Genomic DNA, 21,987 nt, shown 5'->3' with positions numbered 1-21,987 from the left:
AGATCGCAGCCATTTCGGCGCATATCCTACTTTTCACGGCCTATTATTCCAAGTCACACGGGTATTTTGGTGGACATTTTTATCTAAGCCTATACAATTTTGCCAGGAAAGACCCTTTTGTCAATCGTGGGATCTTTAACGTGCACACCCCAATGTAGTGTACACGAAGGGACCTCGGTTTTTCGTCTCATCCGAAAGACTAGCACTTGAACCCACCACCTAGGTTAGGAAAGGGGGGAGAAAATAGCGGCCTGACCCAGGGTCGAACACGCAACCTCTCGATTCCGAGCGCAAGTGCGTTACCACTCGGCCACCCAGTCCCTGCCCATATTTCTGACTGCCATGACGTGTCAAGTGGAAAACAAAGAAAAATAATAAATTATTATAATGGACACCTGGTTAAAAAGTAAGCTTAGGCCAAAAAAAAAAAGGCTGTTTACGGTAACCCGACCGACCCTAGTTTTTAGGCCCGACCCTAATCTTTTTTTTGGATCGTCTGAAAAAAGAAAAAAAAAACGCATCCAAAATAGAGCTGTTTGCGCTCAAACAGCAGACGACAGAAGGAAGGTAAGCTCAAAGTACTCTTTATAGTTATGTTGGGCAAAAACAGGGATTGATGAGAAGAAATGAACTGTGAAACATCATAGAGAGGGGAGAAAAAAAAAAAAAAGCCGACCTACCGACCCTATTTTTTCACCCTATGTTACCGTAAACAGACCTATTTTTTTTTTGGCCTTAGCACCCCACCTTTGGCGATTTTGGAATCCGGGAACATGCCACGAAAAGCCTGTGAAAGAGAGTTTGCAGTCGCTAGAGGCAGGTTGAGTTCAGCGATCATCTCACACATTGTCACCTCTGCACGAGTAACTTGCCGCTTCAGATCGGATACTGGCCCTGTCTCTTCTTTTTTTGGTGCAACAAAGCCTGTAATGGCTGGCTGAGTGCTCTGGGCAGTGCCATCGGCAGTTGAACGATCGACAGCATGTTTGTGATACTGCGTTTCGGTGTGCTTGAAGCAGTCATTTTCCCCCCCTTGCGAGCACGCAAAATCCTTCTAGCACAGTTTGCAGTAGACGTGATGAGCACCCTTCGACGAAGGTCCTAGAAACGTCCACTTTTCGGTGTATTCTTTTCAAAATTTCTGCTTGGTTGGAGGTTTCTTCTTAGAGGGGTTGTCTTCTTTTTCCGAGGCACTCGATTCTCGACTTCTCTTCGTGTTGGCAGAGCGTTGGTTAAAATTTACGGATCGGAACACGGACAAGATTTTAAAATGTTGGATCGGAAGCGGACAGCGACGGAAAACGTAACCTGGATGTTTCGAAAATCGTAGTCTTGACACGGATAGCGGAATGGCGTATTTTTTGCAGAAAATCGTAATAAATTACGCCAAAATCGTAAGGGTAAACAGGTCTGACACAACCTTCCATCACACTTCAACAACACGGTGCTCCATCTTTCACACACACAATAACATGTTACACACTCACCGCTTGGAGTTCTCACTATCACACTACAGGCTGATGGTGACTCTTCGACAACATGGTTCTCCATCTTTCACACACACAATATCACGTTACACATTCACCGCTCTCCATCTTTCACACACACAATATCATGTTACACACTCACCACTTGGAGTTGTCTCCATCACACTACAGGCTGGTGATGATTCTTCAACAGCATGGTGCTCCAACTTCACTACCACAGTCCACGGCTGCTTCCTCTTCATCCTGATGTTAGGTGGCTTCACCTGGTGGACATACAACATATCTCATTATTTATTCAAGGCACATATAATTATGTTTGCATTGATTATCGCCAATTTTACTGAACTTAGTCATGTGAGGCATAGCTCTGTAATAGACACCTCCCCCCCCCCCCCCCCCCCCCCCCATCCTTCAGGTCCTGTTTGTATTGTTTTCGTCGGGCCCGGTTGCTGTGCTAGGTAGTACTGTGTGGTAGGCCAGCCTCTCAGCACAGGGACAGAAATTGGACGTAAGGCATGACATGTAGGGCAGCAAATGCCGAGTCTGTGATTATTAAAAATAATAGTGGAAGTTAGCGAATCATGAAAAATGCAAGCTTAAGCAGAACGGAGATCCATGTGTTCAAGCCTGTAGTTGTTAAATTAAATGCGGTATGTTTGTATTGTTTGCTCCAGAAATGTATATTTCGTACATTAGAGTGTTCGGAACTTTTCAATCGCATAAGTAGATCCAAAATAGTCTAGCTCTTAAATCTGTGTGCTATCAAAGGTTCAGGCCTGTTGTTCTGTAAGTGATTTTGGTTGCTGGGTAATTTAAGTTACCGAAAAATAACTAGCCCTACAAGTTTACAGAGAGAAAGAAGCAGAGGGGGGAATAAAGCAAGCTTGGCTACCAACCCACCCATGTTATTATTTCCCACAGGCACAGAAACACTATCCACTTTATCTTTCACTCAGGGAAATTAGGAGCACCAACCAAATGAGGATAGTTGTCCTGTACAGGGATTTCCTCAAGAAAATTAAGGAGAAGAAGAAGAATAGCCCTATTGGTAAAATATGATATCTTTCTATCCTTTTCTTTAGTTATCAAAGTCAAAGTAATGAGAAAGTCCTCCTGTTAAACCGCATTTTGCATGTCCAGGGATGGCAAAATCATGGCGCGCCAACCAGCCGAGTAACTTCAAGAAAGTAACAAGCCTGTACAAAGTTTGACAGGCCCGGTACATGTATTAATTAGAAATTAATATGTAAATCGCCGTGAGCTCTTGTGAGAAACGGCGATTAATAAATGTCCATTATTATTATTATTATTATACCACACAACAAATTATGAGCGTTAGATTTCGTTACAACATTTAAAGTAAATTAAACAGCTTTGATGCGCACAGGAGCCTCATTTTTGTTTCACTAGAACATAGCGATGATTTTTTTTATCTCTTTAAAGTTTAATTTGACCAGAAAACAACGTTTCAGTCTCAAAGAGATCTATCGAATGCCAAAGCTGATTTTAGGTAAACCTGATATCGTTACACAAATTAACGATTTAATTCCCTTTCCTGGGCCCAGCTTTCGCATTTGAATATATATATACATATACCACAGACTGAACTGATGCTTCCTTGCCAAAGTAACGCTGAAGGGGTCTATGTCGACCAAAAGTGGGTGCATTCCCTGTCAGCATTTTCCCTGTATATATATTAAATGAATACACTCGGGTGGATTTCCAGTAGGAAAGTACGATACCACTCAATCTTGCGCCAACCTAGTGACTGCCTTTACCCGATTTGAATAACCCTAGCTTTACTTCCCCTTCCAAAATGGTGGTTCGACAGGAGAATCTTTTGGAAATCCTGAATTCATGTGTGGCATTCAGCCAAGCAAACATGCTTCGGCGAGAAAGGCGGACAATCAGAATGGATTTAGATAAAGAAACATGCCCCCCCCCCCCCCCCCCCCCCTCCATAATTTCTCATACAGTGCCGATGACGACATGGGTCCCAACATTTGACAGAGTGGTTACGTCCCTTGAATGACGATGGAAGCAATAAGGCAAATGTGTTAAAGTGGAACCCCCCTGTTATGCCCCCCCCCCCCCCCAATTTAAGACTTCCTCTTTTATAAAATAAAGACCCTGTTTTCTCAGTCTATTTGCATGCATGTTGTTCATAACCTCTGTAAATTTACTCTAACGTTAAGACTCCCTCCTTTTTAGACCAGATTTTCTCAAATTGTTGGAGGTCTTAAAAGGGGGGTTCCACTGTAGGTAAAACATATTTTTGAACAAATTTGACCCCACAATAGTGTACAGTACCTAAGGTTGATCATCAGTACTTTGGAAATGAGGGTGGATATTCCTTGTGGAGTGTTCATACGAGATTAACATGGACGAAAGTGCACATCTTAGCATCAACAGTTCAGTCTCTACTCCATAAGCTTCATCTCACCTCACTGACACTCAAAAAGAAGATATAATTCGCTGTTCGAAGACGAAAGATGCGCTCAGCCGAAAAATAAGATGGTTATAGTCTCTGACTTGAATTTGAACTCGAGCAAGACTACCCGAAGTGAGAATTCAAGTTGCTCGGTGCGGGACTCACCAAGCGGCGTTCCACTTCCACCAGGCGGCTTTTCACGGATTGATACCTTCTTTTAGGCGTCACACACCCCGTGTCGTTTACCTTACATGATGTTGCTTCACACAAGTGTGTGTGATCACTCAAAGATTCAATGACTGTCGTTTTATAACGTTACTCTCGTGTACACTAAATATAATGCGTCGATTCGTTCAGAGAAACTGTTGGGCGCAAAGTAAGAATCCGGGGCAGAGTTGGAATAATCGGGATTTCCCGAAACCTAATTTGATTTCCAACAAAGCGCCGCATTTCCGGAAACGAGCTGCCTCGTTCCAGAAATGGCAACCCTTCGACTGGCACAAAAAAAGTATACCCTTTTCACAGGTCATGAATAAGGTATATGAAAAAGCAAGGTCTTATACAGGGGAGGTCTTGAATTGGGGGTGTGGGGGTACACTGTGTAACAATTCTCTCAGTGACACTCAGCCCATGCAGCTAGCTAGTTGCTGCTGTCTCGATCTATTTTAAACACAATGATTTTTTTTCTCAGAGTAGAGTGTTATTTTGTTACAACAGGCTGAAATCATCTTTAATTTGAATCAACTTTTTGCAACAATCAATCACATCAATATAGCGCACATTACGTTTCAAGAGCCTAGATTACCATGCAGTGACAAGAGCCTACTCAGTAAAGGGACGTAATGCTGTCTCTGCAGCCCAGAGAGACTGTGTGAGTTTAATATATAACCAGTTAAGACTGAGTAAAACATTATTACAATCGATAGTTACCAGTGAAAAGTTATATCGGAACACTCTTGTTGTGTTTTCGTTGTTGTAAAATGTAAGATCTGAAACGTTAAAAATTACGTAAAATTGGTGCATTTTGGTCGAGTGGGATGGGTCGTTGAACTGTGTTGTTACAGCCCGCCGAAGTTATCAAAAGTGTTTTTGCTTTTTGTAATTCGGTTGGTTTGGTGCGTTATACAATGCATCTGCTTTTTCAAGACTAAGCATTGATCACTTTAAAACACAAGGATCATCATAGGCCATCATGACTTGTATCATTTTACATCGCATTCTAAGAAAGAGCAGAATTCTCACTATGCGCGCGGTACATTTCTAGAATCGGGTATTTCTAGAATGGCGGCCATTGTTGGAATTCCAACAAAGCGCAGGTCATTTCCGGAAAAGCGCCGATGACGAGATGGGTCGCAACAGCAACCACACAGACCGGAAGCTGCTGAAAGGGACTACATGATTGGCTCAAATTCAGTGCCCTGTCTCCACTTCCTTCCTATTTTGTAAAGTACCTTTTGATTGAGACTAAGTTTCATCCAACTTTACAGAGATGCCAGAGAAGTATCACTTGTCCGACCAATAGTCGAGTACGCTTGCACAGTCTGGGACCCGCACAAGATCAAAGAGGTCAGTCAGATTGAAAAAGTGCAGCGTAGGGCAGCTCGTTTTGTTCTCAACAGACACAAACAGACGGCCAGCGTGGACGACATGCTCAACGAACTAGAGTGGCCCTCGCTAGAAGAACGCAGGAAAGAGGCCAGGCTCTCCATGCTGAAGAAGATCACATCGGGATCCGCACATGTGAGGTGCGAGGAGCTACACCTACTCGCCCCAAGGGCTAGAAGAGGAGTCCCCACAGAGAGACAGCAATTCAAGCGGATCCCAGCGAGAACAAACTACAGAAAGAACAGCTTCCTCCCAAGAACAATCAGGGACTGGAACGAGACCCCTTCATCCCTCCTCCTCTCACACCCCCAGGCCCCAGACTCCTGCACTGCGCAGGAGTCGAGTTCCTGCATTGTGCAGGAACTCCCCAGCCCCCAGTAGATTCTAGCTAGGGGTTTTTTGTTTTTTTTTTTTCTCTCACTCTTTGGAATCTGCAACCCTCCACAGTGTGACATAATGGTCAGCCAAAATGACCGTGGTCACAATATGGAAGAAGAAGAAGAAGAAGAAGTGAACCATGATTTCAAGATGCCCGGTGCAAATTGTTGTATGCCTGGATGCACTGTGAGCTCACTAAGATGTTCAACACTTATAACTTTCCATGGTATACCAAACAGAAAAGCGGATGCCGAATGGAGAGCTGCTCTTATTCACCAACTAGCAGTTAAGCCCGGCTTCGCCCGGGAGTAAGCGGAGCCCTGTAGCAATTTAAGACGCTCGCTATCCCATTATCATTAGCTTTACCTCCTTTGTTTGGATACAAAAAAAAGTTATCTCCCTTACCTTCTAGAAATTTCCGGAACTGTCCAGTTAATTTTTCTTTCTTCATTTCTTCCCCTCATAGGCGCAATAGCGAGTCTCTAATATCACTGGCATGATGTGCTTGCTACAGGTGAACAGTAGGCACTGAACTGATCTTGCACCATATAGGCTGTATTCAATAAATGGGAGGTCCATAATCTGAGAAAGGAAACAATGAATCAAGAAACTAAAACCCAGGTGCACATCTGCGGCACCTAGGGAGTGTACGTGCACACTATCTTGTTCCTGCCTCTTGCCATCTCAGAGGTATGGCAACCACAGACAAAAAAGAGTTATCTCCCTTACCTTCTAGAAATTTCCGGAACTGTCCAGTTAATTTTTCATTCTTCATTTCTTCCCCTCATAGGAGCAATAGCGAGTCTCTAATATCACTGGCATGATGTGCTTGCTACAGGTGAACAGTAGGCACTGAACTGGTCTTGCACCATATAGGCTGTATTCAATAAATGGGAGGTCCATAATCTGAGAAAGGAAACAATGAATCAAGAAACTAAAACCCAGGTGCACATCTGCGGCACCTAGGGAGTGTACGTGCACACTATCTTGTTCCTGCCTCTTGCCATCTCAGAGGTATGGCGACCACAGACAAAAAAGAGTTATCTCCCTTACCTTCTAGAAATTTCCGGAACTGTCCAGTTAATTTTTCATTCTTCATTTCTTCCCCTCATAGGAGCAATAGCAAGTCTCTAATATCACTGGCATGATGTGCTTGCTACAGGTGAACAGTTATCTCCCTTACCTTCCAGAAATTTCCGGAACTGTCCAGTTAATTTTTCATTCTTCATTTCTTCCCCTCATAGGAGCAATAGCAAGTCTCTAATATCACTGGCATGATGTGCTTGCTACAGGTGAACAGTAGGCACTGAACTGGTCTTGCACCATATAGGCTGTATTCAATAAATGGGAGGTCCATAATCTGAGAAAGGAAACAATGAATCAAGAAACTAAAACCCAGGTGCACATCTGCGGCACCTAGGGAGTGTACGTGCACACTATCTTGTTCCTGCCTCTTGCCATCTCAGAGGTATGGCGACCACAGACAAAAAAGAGTTATCTCCCTTACCTTCTAGAAATTTCCGGAACTGTCCAGTTAATTTTTCATTCTTCATTTCTTCCCCTCATAGGAGCAATAGCGAGTCTCTAATATCACTGGCATGATGTGCTTGCTACAGGTGAACAGTAAGCACTGAACTGGTCTTGCGCCATATAGGCTGTATTCAATAAATGGGAGGTCCATAATCTGAGAAAGGAAACAATGAATCAAGAAACTAAAACCCAGGTGCACATCTGCGGCACCTAGGGAGTGTACGTGCACACTATCTTGTTCCTGCCTCTTGCCATCTCAGAGGTATGGCGACCACAGACACACACACACACACACACACAGACAGACACTCTCTTTTATTATATGTATATAGAATCAACCGTGCTGACACGCTTTTCAACCCGAAGAATGGGAGGATATGTTCCCGACATTTTGAAGAAACGTGCTTCAAATACGGTACGTAAAAAACTAGTACTCGAGGGTACTTCATCCGAATCAACTACAGTAGACTCTGGCGTCCCGCAGGGGACGGTGCTCGGCCCACTACTCTTCCTTGTCCATATTAACGACCTGCCAGCCTCCGTATCGTCCCACGTCCGCTTGTTCGCCGACGACATTTCAGTAGGTTGGTGTTTTATCCTACATACGCGAGAGAGACACCCGTGAGATAATAATCGTTCAAATCACACGTGTGTATATCATGTAAATGAGGTCATGTCATGCAAGTCTGGCAGGGACCTGTTTTTCCACTGCTTATGATGCCAAAGTCACCGAGACAAACGTCATTAGGCCAAAAAAAAAAAATTGTCTGTTTAGGGTAACCCGACCGACCCTATCGATTTGGCGCCGACCCAAAAACTTTTTTTTGATTTCAAAAAAAAAAAAGAAAAAAAAAGAGGTAAAAATGCTAAAAAGAGACATTTGGCGTTTCTTTCTCTCCCTTTCTCTCTGTTTTATTTATACGTTAGTTTTGAAACATGTATTCATCAAATATAAGCAGTGAATGTTCAGCCAACATAGCATTTACACACACACACACAAAAACAAAAAAAAACAAAAAAAAAACCTACCTACCTACCGACCCTACTTTTTTTGGTCATGTTACCCTAAACAGACAATTTTTTTTTTGGCCTTATAGAAACACAAATTGCGCTCGCTAATTACCCTTGATGAATCTTTAGAACTAACACGTCACGCCAAACTTTCAGAGTGACGTTTCTTTGCTTTGACGAAACAGATTGCACGAGGTTTTAGAAGAGATCGAGGTTCCAAAACAAGCGTCTTCAATTTAGCTGCCTCGAGTGCAGGACATTTTCAGTAAAATACACGTAAGTACAGTATGTAGGATAAACAGAATACTACATGGCTTGCTGTGTCGTACCAGATTTACACTCGTTGCTTTTTCAAATAGTGAACAGCTCGCTTTCGCTCGCAGTTCAATATTTAAAAAAACAACTCGTGTAAATCTGGTACGACACAGCAAGCCATGTAGTATTCTCTATCTAGACAATGCAAGGGAAGTAATTCCGGCTTACTGAATCTGGAGCTCCATGAAGTGTAGCGAAGGTGGAGACAAGCTCTGAGCAGTCACTGATAGGTCTGCTTTAGAGGGTAATGTTGAGTTGTGAGGTTTGAATTTCGTTTAAATCAAAAATTACCAAGAGGGTTCCCGTACAGTACGTGTTCTTGGCAGGACTACATGTTCAAGTTACGTACTTCCGGTCGGATTGAAAATGGCGTCTGCCGAACACCCTGTGGTGCAAATTCTGACATGATTTTATTAACATTGTGATAAAAGACAACCTGGGGCGGTTCACATTATGCGCTGGTGAATATCCCAGCTCAACAGACGATTAATCGTGGACAGTCTGTCTACAAAGTGCCCAAGAAAAGTGTGACTGAACGATGAGTGGAGAAGTCAACCTGTGCACAAGATCATCCGATCAGACAAGGACTGAAGGAGTTCAGCCACACAGCACACTAATTACTAAATCAGTCACATGACATTGTTGTGTTCAATAATCAATCTATCCATTTTGCTATTCCTCAGAGACACAAAGGACAATTGGTAATCTTGAACTTTAGCGTGTTAAATTCATTGCTCAGAATCCAGTGACATTCTTTACTTATTTTTGATACAAGTCCATGTAAGCAAGCCAAAGAACATTTGTCGTGAAATTAATTGATGGATTGAGCTTCAAACTTTAGCATAATTAATTAATTTGGTTGTTCAATCGACGAAAATGCACCGGAAATGGCGTACGTTGTCAACCATGGGACATCATTTACACGAAAGAGTTGTCTCCCTTGTTCGCTCATACGGATAATTCCTTCTTTGAGCCATGTAAACGAAATGCATTCGTACAGTTCATCGGAGTTCATTCCGTCACTTCAAATGGATCTAAAACGACGTGTTATGATTACAAGAGCAGGTTCTACAAATTTGGAGACTTAAATGCCTCTGAATTCTGAGCTATGAATTTAACATGCTAAAGTTCAAGATTACCGGACAATTTCTTCTTCTTCTTCGTTCATGGGCTGAAACTCCCACGTTCACTCATGTTTTAGCACGAGTGGATTTTTACATACGTGTATGACCATTTTTACCCCGCCATGCAGGCAGCATACGCCGATTTCAAGGGAGGCATGCTGGGTATTTTCGTGTTTCTATAACCCACCGAACTCTCATTATATGGATTACAGGATCTTTTTTGTGCGCATTTGGTCTTGTGCTTGCGTGTACACACGAAGGGGTTAAGTCACCAGCAGATCTGCACATAAGTTGACCTGGGAGATCTGAAAAATATCCACTCTTAACCCACCAGGTGGCAGCGACCGGGATTCGAACTCACGACCTCCCGATTAAGAGGCCGACGTCTTACCACCACGCCACTGCGCCCGTCAAAGGACAACTGAAAGCCAAGGAATGCCACAGTGCGTGGCGTGGGGGTGCCACTACAGGACGGATAAGAAAGAACCAAAGGGAAAAGGAACAAGCACAACTGTGCACCGGTAAGTGAAATTTTGTTCTTCATTAGCGCTTACATGTGACATCGTAATCACCTTTATACCAAGTGAAAACATGGAGTGGGCATCACCTTCAATGAGCGCTTCTGGGGTTATAACGCGAGACAACTCCTGTGATCTTGCCGCAAGGTTCCGCCTGTTACGGCACGCCTTACACACAAACTGTTACCAAAGCGACATGCTATTTGGGACCAATGCACGTTTTTTCCTTTTTCGTGTGATCTTGCCGCGAGGTTCCGCCTGTTACCAGCCGAAAGAAAGAAGGGGCATAACCTCACCAGAACCGCTCATTTAAGTACAGTGGAACCCCCTTTCATACCTCCCAATTCAACCGGCACGGTTGGCCTAGTGGTAAGGCGTCCGCCCCGTGATCGGGAGGTCATGGGTTCGAACCCCGGCAGGGTCATACCTAAGACTTTAAAATTGGCAATCTAGTGGCTGCTCCGCCTGGCGTCTGGCATTATGGGGTTAGTGCTAGGACTGGTTGGTCCGGTGTCAGAATAATGTGACTGGGTGAGACATGAAGCCTCCCTGTGCTGCGACTTCTGTCTTATGTGTGGCGCACGTATATGTCAAAGCAGCACCGCCCTGATATGGCCCTTCGTGGTCAGCTGGGCGTTAAGCAAACAAACAAACAAACAAACCTCCCAATTCAAGACTTCCTCTCTTTTGAGACCTTACTTTGTCAGGTGGGGGGGGGGGGGGGGGGGAGGGGGGGCATCCACTGTATATAATCCATAATTTCTTTTATTGTTTTAGGTTCCCTAAAGACCCAGAAAGACGTAACATATGGACCAGAGCGCTTCGAAGAGAAGGCTTTCAAGCAACTGACACCATGGTCCTGTGCTCAAGTCATTTTGAAGAGTCCTGCTTTTACCGATTTGGACAGACAGTACGTCTCGAGAAAACTGCTGTTCCCACGCTTTTCGACTTTCCACTACACCTGCCAGTCAAGGTAAGCTGAAGGATACAAAACTCTGCAGACAGACACAGCAACACCAGAACAGTGAGCATTTACAACATTAATGAGAGAGAGAGAGAGAGGGTGGTAGAGAGAGGTTGGTAGAGAGAGGGTGGAAGAGAGAGGGTGGCAGAGAGAGGGTGGTAGAGAGAGGGTGGTAGAGACAGACCTGGGAACCCATACGATTTCGCCGTATTTTGTACGCATGATTGTCGAGAATACGATCAGTACGGTCAGTGGGAAAAAAAATACGACAAGAAAAATTCCTAGACAACTTTTCTTCACGCGCCCATCCCAAAGCCGATCCAGTATTTTGTCACATGATTACAGTTTTTGTCAGTAAACCTTGAAAAAAAGCATTTGTTTTAAATACATGTACAGGTAAACTTAATTAACGGTGTGACACCGGCACGGTTGGCCTAGTGGTAAGGCGTCCGCCCCGTGATCGGGAGGTCGTGGGTTCGAACCCCGGCCGGGTCATACCTAAGACTTTAAAATTGGCAATCTAGTGGCTGCTCCGCCTGGCGTCTGGCATTATGGGGTTAGTGCTAGGACTGGTTGGTCCGGTGTCAGAATAATGTGACTGGGTGAGACATGAAGCCTGTGCTGCGACTTCTGTCTTGTGTGTGGCGCACGTTATATGTCAAAGCAGCACCGTCCTGATATGGCCCTACGTGGTCGGCTGGGCGTTAAGCAAACAAAACAAAACAAAAAACAAACAAACGGTGTGACGGACGCGCGTGAGGCATGTTTTAATCATGGATGTTCAAACACTGTGTGGCAGGGAGAGGGTGGTAGAGAGAGAGAGGGTGGCAGAGAGAGGGTGGTAGAGAGAGAGTGGCAGGGTTTAGCCTGAGAAAAAAGGCAATCTGTCCTCTACCAAATTCCTATGGGACATAGTCGAATAGAAGGCAAGAATCACCAAAGGGGCCTGTACGCGTTTTGACCAAAGATGCGAAATGGTGCAATATGGTGCCATCTGAGAATAAGCTGGTATATTGTGTTATCTCTCTCTATGTGTGTGTGAAATCCTATGTAAAGTGTACATTTGGTGGCGCAGTGGTACGTAATCTCAATGCGCGCTTTGATGCACTGAAGGGAATTGTGAAGGGACATTTTCAGATTAAATACGCCAATGGCGCACGGCGCACTAGTAAGTGAAACTCTTGGGTGGTAGAGAGCCAGAGAGAGAGGGTGGGAGAAAGAGAGGGAGAGTAAGCATGTCGTGAGCACTGGTAGTGGGTGTCTATCATTGACAGGAGTACTGTTAAACAATTTAAAGGTTCATACAGTGGAACCTCCTTTTGAGACCTTTGAAAAGGATGGAGTCTTAAAATGGTGGTCAAGGTAATGGTTGTTATGAGCAGAAAGTCTGACAAAACAAGGTCTTAATTTGGGGAAGTCTTCAATAAGGGGGTCTTTAAAGGGGGGTGCCACTGTATGATGTTTGTTTCCACAGAAACAACAGACCCGGAAAGCTCCAGCTGCTAGGACTGTAACACTGAAGGAAGATGACCCGCCATCACCATCTACATGTTCCAGCCACGCAGAGGTGGCAGACAGACCAAAACAGGGTGAATTGACTGTTTTTGGTCATCATTCATACATGCTTAAATACAACCCGTAAAATGAAAAGATTTGATTTTAGATGCCTGTGCGAAACAGGTGAAAACTACGTTCCCGGGTTTTCCCCATCAGTTCATGCATCGACTCATGAAAATAAAAAGTAGCAAGACGACAGCAGAATACCACCCTGCCTTGAAGAAGCAAGACGTAATTACTGCAAATTGTACTTTGTATGATATTGTTTTCTTGAGCCATTGTAAAGTGCTGAAGAGAAGTTAAAGAGAAGCGCCATATAACATTCCGTTATTATTATTGTTAGTAGTAGTAGTAGAACAGAGTAGTTTGTTGTTATTAGTGTTCACAAATTAGAGGCATAATGAAGCAGCTCATCAAGGAATAATCCAGATCATTCTGTTCATGCAAGTCCGCCCCGTGATCGGGAGGTCGTGGGTTCGAACCCTGGCCGGGTCATACCTAAGACTTTAAAATTGGCAATCTAGTGGCTGCTCCGCCTGGCGTCTGGCATTATGGGGTTAGTGCTAGGACTGGTTGGTCTGGTGTCAGAATAATGTGACTGGGTGAGACATGAAACCTGTGTTGCGACTTTTGTCTTGTGTGTGGCGCACGAAAAATGTCAAAGCAGCACCGCCCTGATATGGCCCTTCGTGGTCGGCTGGGCGTTAAGCAAACAAACAAACTGTTCATGCAAGAAAGTGTAGATCTCATCTGTGCATACAGGAAAGAGCAGATCTGTTACATTAATGCTTACCTGGTTACTGGTGTGTTTTCTTTTTATTAATGGATCATGTAAAAAATATTTCTAATTATTTGTTTGTTTGATGCACTGCAGTCTACAGAGCACATGCAGCATCTCAACAGAGACATGAAAGTCACATGAGATGGGTATTCTTCTTCTTCTTTCATGGGCTGAAACTCCCACGTTCACTCGTGTTTTTGCACAAGTGCGTTTTTACATGTATAACAGTTTTTAGCCCGCCATGCAGGCAGCCATACGTCGCTTTCGGGGGAAGCATGCTGGGCATTTTTGTGTTTCTATAACCCACCGAACTTTGACATGGATTACAGGATCTTTTCCATGCGCATTAAGTCTTGTGCTTGCATGTGCACACGAAGGGGGACAAGGCACTATCATGTCTGCACATGAGTTGACCTGGGAGATCGCAATAATCTCTACCCTTAACCCACCAGGTGGCCGAGTTTGGGATTTGAACTCACTACCTATTGATCAGGAGGCCAATTTCTTATCAACTAGCGACTAGGCCACTCCGCATGTCAGATGGGTATATATATTTTTGTGTTTAGGTTCACATTGTTTATCTTTTATTTGCAGCTAAAGGCGGCCGCAGAAAACAGCTAGCAGGAAGTTTGCCAACTCTGGGTACGCCACTGCCAGTGAGATATGTATTGACGCCACAACCACAGCCCGAGAAACAAAATGCAAGTGGATGAATACATTTTATCATTGATATGATGTTTGACATCATTTTGTTTTCTGATTACACCAATAATCATGTAATATATTTTGTAGGAGCAGAATTTTAAAGTTATAACCAGATTGCCAATCGCCGCGTTTTGTTCAAACAGGCAGCTCTTGCAACGTAAGAGAATTTTAACGATAGCTCTGATTGTTTACCCTCGGTTCTTTGTCAAAAGTGCATTCACTCATTAGACCAGTGCACTTTCCCAGTCTCACACCTAATGGTAGATGTGTGAAGCAGGGACTCAAAGTGAGAATTCTACTGTGTTCTTTGGGGTTGGGACTGTTTTTTACACTTCAGTGGCTGTTCCCCCAAGACCCATTTTTGCTATCAAGCCGCGCAAAGATAATTTGAAAAACATCTTTTCCCCTTCCAATCCATAACGGTTGTAAAGTAACAACAGTCAAACAGATATTGTCGGTAGTTCAAAAAGAACATTGTGTTCATGGGCGAGGTCAGGAAGTAATGAATTAATGAATTAACTACTATGGGTGGGTTGGTGGAAGGGGTAGGAGAGACATGTCATCTACCCAAAACTGAGACTAAACTGGTATGGTTTGGTCTGTTTCTCCCCTGATATCAGCGAATGGCTGCCTGAATGAAGGGGTAAAAACAGTTATAAACATAATAAAACAATTTGATTGTGTGTGTGTGTGTGTGAGAGAGTTTCAGCCAATATATGCAGAAGAAGAAAAAGATAAGAAACAAAATACAAATAAAAAACCATGGCGTCACAACACTTGGTCATAAAAATGTGATATTATGATATTGTTTCTGCAGATAACATCATGAATTTTGCACTCTGCATGGCTTAATAATAAAGATATATGTACTAAGTAAGTTTGGTGCAAATTGGTTTGTATTCAAGTGTGTAGCGCGAACAAACAAAAACTCTATTTGCGCGAAATCCATTGGGTTCGCTTACCTTAAATACACCATAACCTTTTATTTTTGCAGCAGCACTCAGACGACGAAAGCCAACCAAGACAGACAGTGAGTGGTTGTGACAGGATGGAGGAAGAAGAGCGGACAGTGAAGACAGAGGTCAAGACAGAAAGAGATACACAAGAACCACTACTAGTAAGACTACCAGTGCCACAGTGCACGACAGAACAACATTCACAAGAGCCAGAGGTCAAGACGGAGGTCAAGACAGAAAGAGATACACAAGAACCGCCACTAGTAAGACTACCAGTGTCACTGTGCACGACAGAACAACATTCACAAGAGCCAGAGGTCAAGACGGAGGTCAAGACAGAAAGAGATACACAAGAACCGCCACTAGTAAGACTACCAGTGTCAGAGTTCATGACAGAGCAACACTTACAAGAGCCAGAGGTCAAGATAGAGATCGACGTTGCAGAAGAACCATCACTAGCATGGTGCATGACCCAGCAACATTCACACGGTGAGTGTTTAGATGATGGTTAGGTTTTACAGGTGCTTGTATGCATTTGCATAAAAGTGCATCATTTACAATTACTGTCAAAAGTCTCGTCTAAACTTAGCAAAAAAATCATCTCGACAAATTTCACACCCAAATTAAAGCATTAACCCCCATGCCATTTCATTAAAACTTTCAGTGCCAGTTCAGGCCATCTACTTGACTGTCTGAAACACCTTTCCGATCAAAGATTTCTTTTACAGTGATAACGTGACCAGTGCTCAAATAAGGGTACCCTCAAAATTGACTGAAATGAATTTCAACACTGGAAACCCGCTATGAAATTGCAGAAAAAACAATACACTTCGCAGACTGAATGGAAACGTTCTCAGTTGTTGATAGTTGTGGGTGGAAGGAAGCATTGCATTATTGGTACCCAAATGTGGATCGTGTGTGAAACGAAGCTTCCTCAATATTCCCCCACAACGGGCAACCGTTCCTCCCTATAAATTATATTTATTGTGTAGACAAATGGATATAAAGTATGAATATATCATAATATAAAATATTGTTCAGTTTAAGTTACTGTTTCGACGGTTAAAAGTGAATCATGACGTAAAAAACCCGCTATTTAGAGCGTAGGCATGGTCAAGAACCTGTGACGTCATACCCAAATAGTGCTAAAATCTAAGAAACACATTTTTCAGCAGAACAAGGACTGATCTTCAAAAACACGTATGTTTCTGACCAAAACACCGCTGTTTAACATCTGGGCTATGCCACTGAAAAAAAATATCCTTAACTTTTTGTGCTTAGTGTGTATTGATTCAGAGGTACACAATAAGATTCTATTGCAGATCTGGAGCCGTTTTGAAATCGCAAACAGCTTGAAAGGTCATGTATAAATTTAGTGGGTCACACAGGGCCTAGTTGGTTTGGGGGTTAAATAAACCACGAGAACTGGTGTGTGGTTTACACTTGAGAAAAAGCCATTCAGTAAGTGTGGTTTGATGTTGTAGAATGCTATTGCGAGTGTGTTCTATCAGGTTAGTATTGCAGTTTTAGTGTAAAAAGATGTCTTCGTTCTGTAAATCTCCTGTGTAGGCGGAGTGGGCCTTTTCATTTGGTTACTTTCGCTTCTGGGGTGATAACGCGAGACAACTCCTGTGATCTTGCCGCGAGGTGGCGCCAGTTACCAGCCGAAGGAAAGAAGGGGCATAACCTCACCAAAACCGACCATTGTCTGTTTACCGTATAAAATGCATGACTTACACACAAACTTTTACTAAACCGATATGCTATTTGGTACCAATGCAAGTTTTTTTTCCTGTCTCGTGTGATCTTGCCGCGAGGTGGCGCCAGTTACCAGCCGAAAGAAAGAGGGGGCATAACTTCACCAGAACCGCCCATTGTCTGTTCATTACTTTTGAAAAATGACGAGTTGCTTACTACTACTGCTGTGTTTATGTTGTGTGTTACAGTGTCGGTTGAGGCAGACTTCACAACAGAGAGCACAGCAAGTATCATGAAGGAACAGACAACACAAACTCAGGCTGAATTCTTCTATCAGTCTCTGTCATCACAAGAGTCAGTGAAACATTCCAACAGACAAGTGAGTGAACACATCAAGTCTGAGTCAAGAGATGCAGAAGACACAACAGTTGTGACGGGGGACACACAGTTCATTCCAACACACCAAGATGAAGGAGCCGGCGCTGAATCAAGCGCAATGGCAAGAGATGACACTGCACAGCTGACAAGGTCATCTTACAACAGTCAAAGTCCTTCAACACAAGATGGCGTATCTCCAGAGAAAAGCAGCGTTGGATTGGATCACCTTTACGCATATCGGTCAAAGAGTTTGAAAGGGGAAAGTTTACACAAAGAGAAGAAAACGGAAGCAGATGTAAGGCCACATAGATGTACACAGTGCAATTCATCTTTCAGATGTCCTTCTGAATTAAAGCGGCACATGGTCACTCATACAGGTGAAAGGCCACATACATGTGCAGTGTGCAGTGCATCCTTCCGTCAGTCAAGCACATTAAAGCAACATATTATAACTCATACAGGTGAAAGACCATATAGTTGTTCACAGTGCAGTGCATCCTTCCGTCAGCCCTCTGCATTAAAGCAGCATATTCTAACTCATACAGGGGAAAGACCATACAGTTGTTCACAGTGCAGTGCATCCTTTGGTCGCTCTTATCACTTAAAGAATCACATTCTAATTCATACTGGTGAAAGACCATACACTTGTTCACAGTGCAGTGCATCATTCAGTCGGCCCACCACATTAAAGCTGCACATGGTCACTCATACAGGTGAAAGGCCATATAGATGTGCACATTGCAGTTCCTCTTTTGGCCAGTCTACCTCCTTAAAGCGGCACATGCGAACTCATACAGAAGAAAGGGGAAAGAGAAGCGCACAGAAACATGTTCCAGATGATATCACCATCAACACAGAAGCAGAGCAGTTCATTAGTACTGGTTCAGATGGGATGTGGAGCATGCAAAGGTTAATCAATCAGTGATCACTCAGTTGCTCGTGTGTTGAAAGCTTACTCACAGACTGGCACAGACTATCTCATGTGTTGGAAACTCACCTAGTTGGCCACCTGGCACAGACTATCTCGTGTGTTGAAAGCTCACTCAGTTGGCCACCTGGCACAGACTATCTCATGTGTTGATAGTTCACTAGAGTTAGTCACCTGGGCACAGACTATTTTGTGTGTATCTGACTACGAAATGGCCAAGTGTGAAGCAACACCTGTAGGAGACACAGTTCTGACAGGACACAGGTAACTCTGTCACACAGAGATGATGAAACACATTCTGAGTCTTCGTGTGCTTTTAGTGTGATGTTCATACAGACGGGCGCTGTGGCGGGGTGGTAAGACGTGGCCTTTTAATCGGAAGGTCCAGGGTTCAAATTCCGGCCGCGGCCGCCTGGCGGGTTAAGTGTGGAGATTTTTTTGATCTCCCAGGTCAACTTATGTGCCGACCTGCTAATCCAAAGCGCGATCCGGTGAAAGATAAAGCAACCTGTGTAATTATAAGTCAAAGTAGCATGTGTCATGTCATACTCATAGTCGGGTCAATGCATGCATTAGGCCAAAAAAAAAAAATTGTCTGTTTAGGGTAACCCGACCGACCCTATCGATTTGGCGCCGACCCAAAAACTTTTTTTTGATTTCAAAAAAAAAAAAAAAAAAAAAGAGGTAAAAATGCTAAAAAGAGACATTTGGTGTTTCTTTCTCTCCCTTTCTCTCTGTTTTATTTATACGTTAGTTTTGAAACATGTATTCATCAAATATAAGAAGTGAATGTTCAGCCAACATAGCATTTACAAAAACAACAAAAAAAAACTTTACCTACCTACCGACCCTTCTTTTTTTGGTCATGTTACCCTAAACAGACAATTTTTTTTTTTTGGCCTTACATATGTCATAGGTCTAAGTAGCATGTGTCATGTCAATGACAAAGTAAAACAATCAATGCTGTAGCACTTGTCACGTCAATCACGGTCAATGTCAAGGAGTATACTGAGATATTGAGTTTGAACTCTTGTTCATTTTATAGGAATGAGTTCTTTTTCTAATGTAGTGGTGTGTTTTGGAAAGTTTGTTACATTTTGTGTTGTTTCTTAAAGTTTTTGAGGAAGAATTTGAATGCTTAAGATTTATGTTTTACAACTTTGATACTATTATTCTGCTCATTGTACAAATAAACCTTCGTACATGTAGTGAACTGGTAGGCGTGTTTATGATTTTGATCGCTGGGTCGATGCAGTTCTTGTTTTTAACTTTGATTCAATAAACCTTAGAAAATGGTTGATGCTTACAGCTTAGCTATGTTTTATGCGTCATTTTACTGCAGTTTATCTCTATGCATCATTTGCTGGTCATCGGAGGTTTTGTACAGATTCAATTGTCAGATGGCAGTATGAATAATAATATGATCAGGTTGCGGGAGACGTTCCATGTGTAAAATGGTCTGAGGCAGTTAGTGCTCCAGCTCTGACTCGTCTGAGGGGTCACTTTTTTTAAGTCAGCTCAGTTCGCTCGCAACACTAGGTTCCATAGGCAATGTGTACCGTTTTACTTTTTTGTTTGTAAAGTTCACACATTTTGAGAGAAATTTAGGAGCATTCTGAACATTTTATGATGCCAAAATGTTGCTTTTGCATTGCTTCAGTGCATGATTATGGGTGCGATGGTCTGTGTCAAGCATACAGTTGAATCCCCCTTTTAAGAACACCCCCCCCCCCCCCCCCCAATTTAAGATTTCCTCCCTTTCAAGACCTTAGTTTTATGGATTTCCTATAGATTCATTTTCTCTGTAAATTTACCCTCATGTTAAGACTACCTCCTTTTTAAGACCTGATTTCCTCTGATTTTTGGAGGTTTGTCAGAGGAGGTTCCATTGTATTTAAAAAAAATGCACTAAAATCTGCTCTTTTGGATATGAATGATAATTTATTGCGAAATCTGTTTATTGCACCTTTCAGTTGCCTACTAATGTGGTACCCAGTGCATTTGTGAATGTTACAAACAACAGAGTTAAGCGTTACACTGCCTACAAGTTACAACATCTTGTGTTGCGAGTGATCTGAGCTGACTGCAAAAAAAGTAGCCCCTCAGAGCCGGAACACTAAAACCCGCCTCAGAGCTTATTATGCATGGAACGTCTTCCACAAACGTCTTTTGCCCTAAAAAAAATCGAATCATTTATTTTGTGTATGATCTTCCAGATAAATAAATTGACAGGGTCTTGGCTTGCTTACGACTACGAGAGTTGATATTATTTGTCCGCAAAGATGGCCTTTTTTTCACTTTTGAAAGCTACGAAAAATGAATGCCAAATATTAAATCTTTAAAAAAATAATAACTTTGGTTGATGCTTACAGCTTAAAATTACTAAAATTACCAAAATTAAACTTGGAAAATACTTGAAATAACTTAGTTTTCTGGGTAGTTACTGAAGTGACTTATAAAAAGAAATGAAACATTTGCAAAAACTAAAGGACATTGGCCGCTGTCGCTTTGCAAACTGGCATAAACAGCTCCATATTGGATTTCTATGAAATGGTTTTACAGCAACATCATACATCAGAAATGCTTAATATTTGTCACAAAGAAACATGACTTTTATCTACAATCATGTAGAATGATTTTTTTTCAAAAGACTACAGTTGATTTATATTAATTTTTTTTAAATAAGAATTAATGAATATGTGGTTAGAAATTCATTAATCCTTATTACAAAAATTAAAATAAATTCAACTGCAGTCTTTTTAATAAAACAAATCGTTCTACATGATTATAGATAAATGTCATGTGTATCTTTGTGACACATATCAAGCATTTCTGATGTATGATGTCGCTGTAAAACCGTTTCATAGAAATCCAATATGGCGGCTGTTTTCATTGCAACGGCAATCTGTGTCCTGTATTTCACAATTTTGTCATTCATTTTTATGTCACTTCAATAACTACCAAGAAAACTAGGTTATTCTATGTATTCTCCAAGTGTAATTTTAGTGCAACACAATGCCTTTTTTACTCGCACACATAAAATTTGTATGAATAAAATGTTTTTTAAATCAAGAGCTAAAACAACATTTAAATTCATGTCTGTTCTATTAAAGTTTGAAAATTCACCTTTGGGTACCTAGTAGTACTAGATAGCTTTGTGGTTTCAACAGTTTCTGTTGCTATGTTTGCTAACAAATGAGCTTCATTTTATTGTGATGAAAGGGAAGAAATGTGGTCACGCCAGCAAAGACTTTTGTAATAATGTACACAAATTATTTGTCAACTGTTGACAGTTGTTGTAATGAGAGCTGGGAAGAAGGGTGTAGTCAGTAAAGACTCATGTGAAAATGTACAACTATTATGTGTTGACTGTAGGTGTAATGATTGCTGGGAAGATTTTGAAGTCAGTAGTCTTGGGAAAATGTTCAAAAATCATTTTCACACTCGAAACAAATTCAGACCTTGCTTAACTTTGCATAAATAACCCAAGCCATTAGCAACACGTTTGATTTTAGGTGAGATTCTCCATTGCCTGAGCTATATGTCTTTTCCCCGAAAATGAGTGCGTGTGTATGTGTTTTCAAGAGAGACAGAAGAGGAGGTTTGTTAATACGTAATGTT

At 42.4% G+C, this 21,987-nt stretch overlaps 2 protein-coding genes across 5 annotated transcripts in view; one reads left to right on the top strand and one right to left on the bottom strand.

The window, feature by feature from the left end:
• The window catches only part of LOC138949729 (gastrula zinc finger protein XlCGF57.1-like), a 31,955-nt gene extending 27,677 nt beyond the window's left edge, over positions 1-4,278 (bottom strand). Inside the window, exons 1-2 of one of the 2 annotated variants that reach the window (XM_070321532.1) lie at positions 3,931-4,278; positions 1,630-1,750 (exon numbers count right to left, since the gene is read on the bottom strand). In XM_070321532.1, the coding sequence (XP_070177633.1) occupies positions 1,630-1,729 (100 nt within the window). In that variant the 5' untranslated portion in view covers positions 1,730-1,750; positions 3,931-4,278. The remainder of the gene's footprint in view (positions 1-1,629; positions 1,751-3,930) is intronic. The other variant, XM_070321531.1, reaches the window with a different exon arrangement.
• A 1,108-nt stretch (positions 4,279-5,386) lies between these two features.
• On the top strand, positions 5,387-19,254 carry LOC138949700 (zinc finger protein 90-like). 3 transcript variants are annotated; one of them, XM_070321487.1, is made up of 7 exons: positions 5,387-5,484; positions 10,216-10,402; positions 11,177-11,372; positions 12,838-12,952; positions 14,296-14,402; positions 15,404-15,851; positions 17,309-19,254. In XM_070321487.1, the coding sequence occupies exons 2-7, from the start codon at positions 10,317-10,319 to the stop codon at positions 18,361-18,363; spliced, it is 2,007 nt and encodes a 668-aa protein (XP_070177588.1). In that variant the 5' UTR covers positions 5,387-5,484; positions 10,216-10,316; the 3' UTR covers positions 18,364-19,254. The 3 variants fall into 3 exon arrangements, with proteins under 3 accessions (XP_070177588.1, XP_070177586.1, XP_070177587.1); XM_070321485.1 differs by having other exon boundaries at positions 15,401-15,851; XM_070321486.1 differs by lacking the exon at positions 5,387-5,484 and adding an exon at positions 7,075-9,458 and having other exon boundaries at positions 15,401-15,851.
• Positions 19,255-21,987: the final 2,733 nt, after the last annotated feature.

This window comes from Littorina saxatilis, linkage group LG16 (genome assembly GCF_037325665.1).
Source record: "Littorina saxatilis isolate snail1 linkage group LG16, US_GU_Lsax_2.0, whole genome shotgun sequence".
Classification (NCBI taxonomy): domain Eukaryota; kingdom Metazoa; phylum Mollusca; class Gastropoda; order Littorinimorpha; family Littorinidae; genus Littorina; species Littorina saxatilis.
Note: the sequence above shows the minus strand (reverse complement) of the source record. Positions and strands in the feature narration are given on the sequence as shown.